General features: G+C 41.8%; 1 protein-coding gene across 1 annotated transcript in view; it reads left to right on the top strand.

Annotated features, from left to right (window-relative positions):
• Positions 1-938: 938 nt before the first annotated feature.
• Positions 939-10,054, top strand: part of CCDC148 (coiled-coil domain containing 148) — a 40,897-nt gene continuing 31,781 nt past the window's right edge. The window contains exons 1-3 of the mRNA XM_068407218.1: positions 939-959; positions 3,950-4,019; positions 6,273-6,394. Coding sequence (XP_068263319.1) covers positions 939-959; positions 3,950-4,019; positions 6,273-6,394 — 213 coding nt within the window. The remainder of the gene's footprint in view (positions 960-3,949; positions 4,020-6,272; positions 6,395-10,054) is intronic.

The following is a 10,054-nucleotide window of genomic DNA, read 5'->3' as shown; positions in this document are numbered from 1 at the left end:
CAAAGCGTGTGCAGACCACTTCAAGTCTAATACAGACATATTTATTTCTGTTGTAGAATCTCAGAATGTGGTGGCCTTGCTGGTATCTCTGCTGAGGAAAATCAACATTGCTGTGTAGATATTAACTGTAGTACAAAAACCCTCTGGAGAACTTGCTGGTGTTTAAAAACCGTGCTGCAGATCTGCAGGGCTTGGGTGGCCCCACTGGGGAACAGTCACACTCGTTCAGAATCCTGGTGTTGGTTCTTCCCCCTTGTTTTCTTGGCCCCAGGTAAATACAGGTTATATCTGATGGCATAAGGAGAGGCTTGGGGCAGCTGTTCTTCATTTTTACGTTAGTAAGAATATCAGTAGGGTTATAGACATATCAAGCCACAATTGAATATTCATGTCTTCCTGAATGAGGTTAGGAATTGTGATGGCTTGTGGTCTTTCCAAGAAAGAGATGTATGAAAATCTGTTTTAGACTGGTCAATCAAAAAAGCTTTAAAATAAAGAATTTCAATATATTGTGATGCCTTCCCTTTTCTCTACATTCCAGTGTGTGGTTGATTTGCTCTTCAAGGGAAGGGTAAAACTCAGCAAAGAAAAAGAAATGCCTGGTTTTGTTTCTTTGTGATTCACATTGAAAGCCTTAGGAAGAAATAACTGAAAACTAGTACTAAACAAATATTTTGAGTTTTCTTATGTTTTTTTTCTAATTTTTGAGCTTTTATTATTAGTGTTTTAAGTTTTCCTTGTCAACCTTAATGACTATAAATTCAGTGGAAGATTGTGTCACATAATTGTGCTGGAGTTTCCAAAAGGTGCTGAATGTTGTAGAATTCCATGGGAAATTATACCAGTTTGCAGGGTTTCACTCTTTGTTTTAAGATTCCCCCCTCTGGCCCCTTTTTTAATTACAGAATTTCATGATGTGTCTGCTTCCTCCTCCCGGGATGACTTTGGAGGCTGGAAATGTAAGGGAATTATGACACTAGGGTACTAAACTAAACCTAATTTACAGACTTGTAAACAACCTGAATAAAAAGGATTTTCTTTAAATGCCTTTTAAAATTGATCAGCCTATAGCTTAAAGATTTGTGTGTTGGTGATTGAGCACCTCTTGTTCCAGTGATTTCCAGTGATTCCTCCAAGAAATAGTGACAGACAAGCCCGTGCGTCGTTGACCTGTTGTGGTTTGACCCGGCGGGCTGCGAAGCCCCACGCAGCCGCTCGCTCACTCTCCCTCTGCCCCGCCGGGGAGTGGGGGAGAGAATTGGAAGGGTAAAGGTAGAGAGACTTGTGGGCTGAGATAAAAACAGTTTGACAACTGAAATAAACCAATAATGATGATAGAATATACAAACAAGTGATGCACAGTGCGACTGCTCACCACCCGCTGACCAGTGCCCGGCGATCCCGGAGGAGAGAGAATCCCCAAGCCGCAGTCCTGGGGGAGAGCGAGCGGGAGAGCTTCCCCACCAGCCCTCGGCTGTGCACCGGGCATGTGGCGTTGGGTGATGTGGAATATCCCACTGGCCAACTGGGATCCGTTGCTCTGGCTCTGCTCCCTCCCAGCCTCTTGTGCACCCACACCCCGGCAAGGCATGAGGAGTTGAGAAGTCCTTGATTTCTTAGCAGCAACTAAAACCATCAGTGTATTGTCAACATTCTTCTCATACCAAATCCCAGGCTAAATCCAAAACATAGCACTGTTATAGCTACCGAGGAGAAAATTAGCTCTATCCCAGCCAGAACCAGGACAGCTTTCTAAGAAGCAGCAGAAAAATATGTTTTGTCTTTAGGAGGAAAAGAAGCGACATTTAAACTGTCTTTGTGCATCTTGAAGAAATAAGTAAGGTAAATCCCATACTTTACTGTTATGTAAATCCCTACCTTAAGGATTTACATGTGTAATTAATTTGATTTTTAAAAAAATCTATTCCACCCAAAGTACATATGCGGTTAGAAAATTATATGTAGATAAGTTGATGTATAGATAAAATGTTACCATGACAAACTGGCCAAAGTTGCTTCTGCTATGGAGAATTACCTCATTTGTCTGGGTGAATTTGGCCGTGTTACATAGTTACAAGTTGAAACCAAATAATTGCTTTAAGTAGGGAAAAAGGGAATCAACAGTAAGTGTGTGCTAACCTCTTTCTTCCTTTCTTTTTCCCGTGACTTTTGAGGAGTGTGAAGACTTTGGGACAGAACTGTGAATTTATTTACAGGTGACTATTAGATTATAAAACAGACATTAATCTTTCAAAAAGGGAATTAACTCCCTCACGTATTGTTGTATTTTCTTACTCTCGTGTATCTTTAATTTCAGTCTTTGTGATCAGACGATGACGTTCAGTGTAGCTTCTGACCGACTGATATTGTCAATTACTTTCAGAACCAATTTGAAAAGGTCCCTCTTGTTAATGAATGGTCACTCTTGGGTGAAGACAGATGACATTTAGGCTTTGATATTTTTGGTTTAGTTCAAGGGACGGTTTCCAGCATTGTTAAATAACACTGAAGAATGTGCATGAAGAAGCATTGAGAAATGTCACACTGTCAATGAGTGTTCACTGTTTTCTACTTGGTTTGGCCATGGAATATTCACTGTACAAAGCTCGGTGGTCCTGAGTTTTATTTGCCTCGTAACTTGCATAGTTAACGTGTACAGAATTAATACCAAACTGACACTGGGCCACAGGCACAGTGGTGTGGACCGTTGTGGCTGTAGTTTCAACTGCACTTACCATTTGTTTGCAGTAATAACGGAAGCTCATTCATGAAACTGTTGTCCATCTAGGTCAGATTTTTACACCGTAGCTGTTTTTGATGATTCTGAAATGCAGAACGTTGTCATGAAGAAACATATCTCATGGGAAAGTACAATGTGAAGTATCTTTGGTTGCAGTTGCACATTTTTATTTGACTGAAATTAATAGCTCTCTGTCAGGGTAGTTCCCGTTCCGTTGCTTCTGCTGCTCTTCCTTCCCTCCTTGTTGCATTGTGCCATCCGTGGAATTTCTATGGATAAACTGGTTCAACTCACTAGAACAGCAGAAAAATAACTCCCCAATACACACATTAACAGATTTTGCTGGTCTGCTGTTTGCTGGGTTGCTGCTTGCTGTAGGGCCAGAGAAATGTCAAAGGAGTGACAAAGTGGGTGGAATTGTGTGAGTAGGAAATTCTGATAAGGCAGAGCTGGGTTTGAAGGAAAGGGTTTGTGGGGAGGCTGGTTGAGCATCACCTCCCTCTTCTGGCATTATTCATCTGTTGACTCAGTTCAACTGAAACACCTTGTTTTGATCTGTTGCTTTTCTTTGTATGCAAGACCTGGGATGGTGCCCGTGCATGCTTAATTAAGGTGAAAGTAAGAGGTTGAAGATAAAGTTTTTTACTACATTGTGTATCTTATTGCATCTTAAATGTCAAGTTTACCCCAAGATGATGTGAATACTTGATACCCGCTGCCTGTCATAGCTGCTCACCAGGAACTAAGCCACCATTGGTGAAACAGCTGACGTGGGTTGAGAAGAGTTAATACACTGAAAGGGGGTGTATGGGGATCTATACATAAACAACAGCCTCTAAGTATAACAAAAGAGTGATCTTTTCAGGCTTAATGTCTAAAAAGCAAAGAACAGCTCAAAAACTTACCTCACATTTGAGTCAACAGGATTGCTGTATTTTGAAAAGCACAGAGCAAATAGGTGATCTATGTGACAGCATTGCAGATTCATCAAGGAAATAATATTTTGTTTTCACTTTCTGAGCTGCTAAATGATATGAGGCACATAAAATCTCTCTTAAAATGAAAGATGAACTCGTGGAATTCCTATCTAATTACATTTTTAGTGAGATGTGTTCTCTCTCCTCAGAAAACAATACATATTTTTGAATGTGTTTTTAGATTGCATGCACAACGCTGGTGTTCTCAAAACATCTGTTTGTTTCTCAACAGATACAAAAAATAAAAATGAGTGAACCAGAGCATGGAACAGTCCTTACAACTCATAGGATTAGTGATGCAGGTATGTATGCTGTCATGTTCAAATTTAATTGTTTTATCACAATCTAGAATAAAACTACTTATGAAATACTCTGTGCAATTAATAGCTGCATATAGAAGCTGTCAAACAGGGACAGCAAACTGTACTTTCTCTGAGCAGTTAAAGGAGATGACAATGCTGACACAGACCACAGAAAACTGGTCAGGATACTGCAGTTTGAGTGCCATCCCCAGACAGGGTTCCTGCCCCTGGATGTCTACACCAGAATTCAGAACAAGTGCTGTGAGAGACCCACGTAGTGAAATGATTTAGGAATAACTTCCGATTCCTGCTCTGGAGGAGGAGTGGCAAGGCTAAGAGCTGACTGCAGCACGAGGACTGTGTCGATGCATGTAGAACATTTCCAGAAACATCGACACCAGGTGTTTAGAGGGGTCGCTGCAGCAGGTGCTGGGGGAAACATTTAGGTCTTTATCTCCTCAGGAAGGTGAGTGTCCCACCTTTGTTCTGACACTTCCCTGCACCATAGCATGCTGTCCTGGGATTAACTGAGGATCTCTGATGCTGGCACATCACACTATCATGCTTTTCAAAGATCACGAGATCAGCAAGCACCATACTAAGGAGTTGTACTTAGTAATTAACAGCAGTAATTAATGTCATTTAGTAGTACTAGTAACAGTTACTGATTCTTTTCTAATGAATATGACAGGATGCATCTGCTACCTTATCTCCCAGGCATTTCCCTGCAGGGAGCCTGAATGAGAGGTGTTATGGAATTGCTCTGAAGCTGCTGCCACGCGCTGCTGCTCCTGTGTGTGGACACTGAGGTTACTGCCCAAAATGACTCCTAGCAGACTAGGAGAGCTTGTAAGCCTTTGGGAGCAGTGATGAAGGAGTAGTAGGCTCAGGAGGAAGAACTGAATGAGTGGCTTTTCAGAGGGTTTGGTGACTGAACTTGTGCTTCCTTGAACATGGAATGCTGTTCCAGAATCTGTGCTGGACAATGATGTAGGCAGTCTCAGAAAGAAGGAGGAAAAATCTTCACATCAAATCTTGCTGACTTAGGGATGAGAACTTTAAATTTGGATTGATGATAAAAGCCCACAGGTGAACAAAGCTACCTAAAGGCCTAAAAACTGTGAGCAAGATTATTCATGCTAAGCTCATAGGAGGGATTAAACAGAAGGAATTAGTGGATCAAACTACTGAACATTTTTTGTGTCAGGTATGTAGAGAATAAAAAAAGGAGTCATAATACAAGATCAAAGCTATAGCCTTGTTAGCATACCACTGCTTTGGTGGAATAATTCGCATGTTGGGATTAGTGGAGAGGAAAGCAGGACTGGCGAGCAGGAGGAAAGGAGGAAGCCTTCCTCTGTGGGTGGTGTATCCCCTCAAGTTCAGAGAGTGGAAGCTGCAAAGGGATTGCCTGTGGCAGCTGTACACGGTGATTAGAGGGGAAGAAATGCAGTTCTGTTTTGCTGCGAGTCTGGTGCAGGCCAATAAGCCAGGAAAATCTGTCCATTAATATTAGGCAGCTCTGTATGTGAGGTTACCTCGAGCGTGCTTCTCTCTTTCTGTTGGCAAATCTTGTTCAGACAGGGTTTGCAGCCTTGGGTTTCTGGATTCGTTCAGATATGGCTGCTGGTCTTCTCAGTCCTTGCCTCACCCAGTTTTAAGCGGTTGCATAATATGCTTTCAATTAAAGTGACCATGAAATGGTGGAAGTTATCATTGGTAGGAAGCTGGCGAGGGGGAAGAGAAGTAAAGGTAGAGGGTTCTAGGGACGTGAACATGAGCTCAAAGTAGGACTCCGTGGTAAACTTGAGGTAACTTGATCAGGGAATCGGGCAATCCCTCGATGAACCTTCTTGAAGGGGTCGTTGTACGTTTTCTTCACTGTGTGGTGAAAGACCAGCTTGGTTAAATCTTTATTGGCTTCAAATGCTTTTTCAGCAAAACTACTTCCCCTGGGTTGTCCAGTAAACCCGGTTTAAATTGAATTATTCTTTAAGTTCACGGATAAAAAAAACTTTTAAAAGAAACTCTTTGTAAACAGGCAAATGGTTAATGTTTCTTATATAATGTCTACTAGCTTATGTTTGTTTCAAATTCTTATTCACCAACCAACAATCTCTTTGTTATGGAAACTTTTAATATTTAAAATATACTGTTTCTCATTTCTGTCTATGCTGCTTTCATTTTATGACTCACGCTTAAAATATTTCTCCAGAATTTGAAATGACTGCATGTGTTTTATGTGATAACTAGACAATCTGGTTGGTCCTGTGAGAAATGGTCTTTGCAGCCAGAAGTACAAACCTGTTGACTACAAACATCTATATGAACTCGCTGCGGCGAAAAAAATGGCATCTGCAAAAATCCAATTAAAGGTATGATTTTTATATTATTTGTGATGTGAATGGTTTTAAAATTCAGTTATCAGATTTCTTTTCACTGCCTCAAGGAATTTGAGAATGAATAGGGATAATAAATTACTGTAACAGTGTTCAGCAAAAGGTGAGAGTTCATCAGCGTTATTGTGATTTGGACACGTTAAAGTCAAAGGGTGGAATTTCTTTGAATCGGAGATGTAAAAGATATGTGGATTCTGCTTCCCAAAAAGACAGAAGTACTTTTTCCACAATATCAATGAAGTTTTTACTTTGAACTGTACTTTAAACACAGAAGGTGCTAGCCTGCTGATCAAGGTGTCTCTTCTGGGTCACATTCCAAAGCAGAACTGTGGTACGAGACCTACTTCATGCCCCGTCAGCTCTCGGGTGCCGTGTTTATCTGGAACGCAGGTGCCTTTGCCGTTGGAGTAGCCAGCAGGTTTGGATTAGGCTGGGTTAGTAGCTCAGGTTCAGCGCTGCACAGACCCAGCTTTTCTGCCTCCAGAGGTACCTCTGAGACACAGTCTAGCTTTCGTGTGACGTGACGACTAAACTGTCAGGTCCTGTTGGACCTCAGCGTGGAGCCGTTCAGGTGCCTTTGGGGCACGCCTCTGGAACTCGGGTGGCTTCAGCACCTGTGGGCCTGGGCTGGCTGCTGGTGCTTGGCTGCATTGCAGGTCCCAGTAAGATTGACCAGCTGCTGGGTGACACAGTGATTGCACTGGGTACTGTGAGCTCTGAGACCTGCAGCGGTGGGGAGTCACAGAGTGGCTTTGGTAGCAGCCAGACCTCAGTGGGTAGAACCGGTCTGGTAAAGCTTTTATAAGATTATATGCTTGAGTGTCTTTGTATTTTGCTTCCCAGTGTGTCCTCCACGAATATGTATCGCCCGGCTTATCAATCTTGGCTACATACAACACTGGAGAGATGATGAATTTTTTTATTTTTTTTTTTATAATTTTATGCCACTCAGAGGGTGTGGTTCTGATTGCTTCCAACATTACCTACAAAGGAAAACATGGAATATCTTTGTGAACAAGCTCCTTAAGCAGCAAACCGAAACGTATGAGAAGACTGTGGCTCATCTCAGCTCTTATCCAGCCGTACACTACGTAGTTTGTCCTGATTTTGCAGTGGACAGAAAATAAAATATTTTAATCTCAAGACGTTTGTCTTGAGAAGAGAAACTCTCTGAAACCTATTTATGAGTTTAGGTCTTTTCCATGCAGCTTATCATCACGCTGTGGCTGTTAAGCCGCAACAGAATTTGAAGCGTTGCACTTGTTTTTAATGGGACAGCCTAGATGTGGGTGTTCCTGTGTACTGGATTGTGTGTCAGGACTTGTACATCGCAGCTAGCTGGGGCAGGGCTGGAGGGGAAGGTGGTTAGGAATAAACGGGTGGTGGTTTTAGCTGTGGATGTCCAGAAACGTTCTTTGGATTTGTATTTTTAAGAGCTTCCCTTTAAAAAATTGTGCTTTCTTTGAAGGAGAGCGTATGTCAAACTGCCAGAAACTATGCAAAACGCAGTGACTAAAGTGTTCTTGTGTAGATGGCTAAGGGACCTGGTCATCTGATGTCTTTGGCATGTATGAAATATAGTTCAGTCTTCATTCAGACAGGATTGCAGAGTTCAAAGGGAAATTTGCTGAAGGAATATGGAATTATGCTAAAGTTCTAAAAAAAAAAAGTCAGCCTTTAAATTCGTGTCTAAAACTTATTTAGAAGTTCTTTGAAGAGAAGTTATTAAATTAAATATATTGGAGAGCAACATAACCATATTTTTTGTTCTGATGCCGTTTCTTAAATCTTAGTAAATGGAATATATCCAGCACCAACAAGCATAATTTACTTGTTCACACTTCTACCCTGAAGGCCTTGCAACAAAAAAGGGGGTTGTTTGTGCAGCCTCTCAATTTGTATTTAAAATAGAACAGGGTGACAGTGAATGAGAGAAAAAATACATACTTTCTTTATAGCATTGCTTCCTTTAATGCATGTAAGTATAGTATTTCAAGAGCTCTGGCAGATATTTATTCATGGATTGGCAATGCAAAATTCTACTGAATTCATTCAAGCTTTAAACTAATTTTCATCATCTGTCTTTTGGTATTTCACCTTTTCAAGTGTTTTCTAACTCAGTAGGTAGTAAAATATAGACGCTGAAGGCTCCCCAGGGAACAGAATGTGTTCCCACCTACTACTGCTTCGTTGCTGATTGAGGCTATCCAAATTTTGAAGTGCTGGGTTACTCCTCCAGTGAGGTGGAACCAAAGCAGCAAATGGTAAATCAGCTGTTGACCATTTAAGAAAGAAAAATACAGCACATACAGAAAAAAGCTAATATTGCAGCCGTTGTCCAGTAATGTCATTGCTGTTGCTATAAAATAATTTCAAGAGCATATTAAACTTTGTGTACAGATCTATTCGACTTTTATTTCACTTTAGTTTTGGAATTGAGTTGAGATGTCTGTATTTTCAAATTACTTTAAATACAGTATTGGGTTTGAAGTCTGGTTTTAAGCACCTAATGGTAATCAAGAGGGAACTATAAGTGACTTTTTAGAAGTTAAAATATGTAAGCAATAAATTAACGAGGCATTATCTTTGATTCAAGAGCATTGTGACATACTGATTGAAAGCATAAAACAGGCGTTTTCAGACGTTCTTACAGTCCAGTCACATATGCAGCTTCCTATAAACCCCTTGGTTCTCATTCAGTCACATAACCAACCTCCCCAGAGCACCTATTGCAGCTTCTTCCCCAAATAATGCCGCTAACGCAGGTGTGCTGCAGAAGCACCATGGGTTAACCACGTTCTCGTCGTGGTTCCTCCTTACGTGACTGTGTAGAAACCAGGTGTATTCAACCAGATATGTTAAACTCAGATTTGTGTGAGAGGTGTAAATGTTTCTAGTTTCAAAGTTGTAGGTATTTAGTTTCACAGTAAGATTTTAGCTTTGTGGTGGGTGGATGAGAGGCTGTGATTCGCGGAGCGGTGGGGTTCGTGCTTACATGAGCGCTGCACAGAGGCGTTCCCCTTGGAGAAGCCAGCTGGGGTCACGGAGGACACGGCTGGAGGGGTTTTGCTCTCGTGTCCTTACCCATGTGAACGCAGAGGGATGACGTGTGGTTTGTCCAGCTTTCACCAGGCAGGAAAGCTGACTAAGCATTTCTAACAGAGCAGATTATTTCCCCCTGAGCCGAGGGGAAGACTAGCATTTTTTTTCTCAGAATGTCATTTCTTTCCTGAACTAGGTGTGGAGTGAGATCTTTATTAATTTCTCCCTGTTATGAACTAGGACAAGAGTTTCCAAATTTTTTTTCTTGTCTTGCTACCATTCTGCAGTAGATTAGTGTATCTGCATGAAGGAAGGTCCGGGGAGGGGAAAAAGGGGGTGTGTGCGTGTGAATTGTGGGAGCCTCTGGGATCAGAAGGGGTTTTGCGACTCGAAGAAGCTGGCTGGGGTGAGGATGAGGTCTGTTGTTATGGAGGAAGGTGGTGGCTGGGCAGCAAAAAGAGGAGCAGGAAAGGAGCCAGTTCTGAACTGCAGTGCTGCTTTGTCCTGAGTATCCACTGAGAGGCCAGGAGACAGTCGTGGTGGTGGGAGCGTGAGAGAAAACTGACTTGTCTGAGGGACTCCTGGCAGCCACAG

Source organism: Nyctibius grandis, chromosome 9, assembly GCF_013368605.1.
Source record: "Nyctibius grandis isolate bNycGra1 chromosome 9, bNycGra1.pri, whole genome shotgun sequence".
NCBI classification, from domain to species: Eukaryota; Metazoa; Chordata; class Aves; order Nyctibiiformes; family Nyctibiidae; genus Nyctibius; species Nyctibius grandis.
This window is presented reverse-complemented; position numbering and strand designations above follow the sequence as displayed.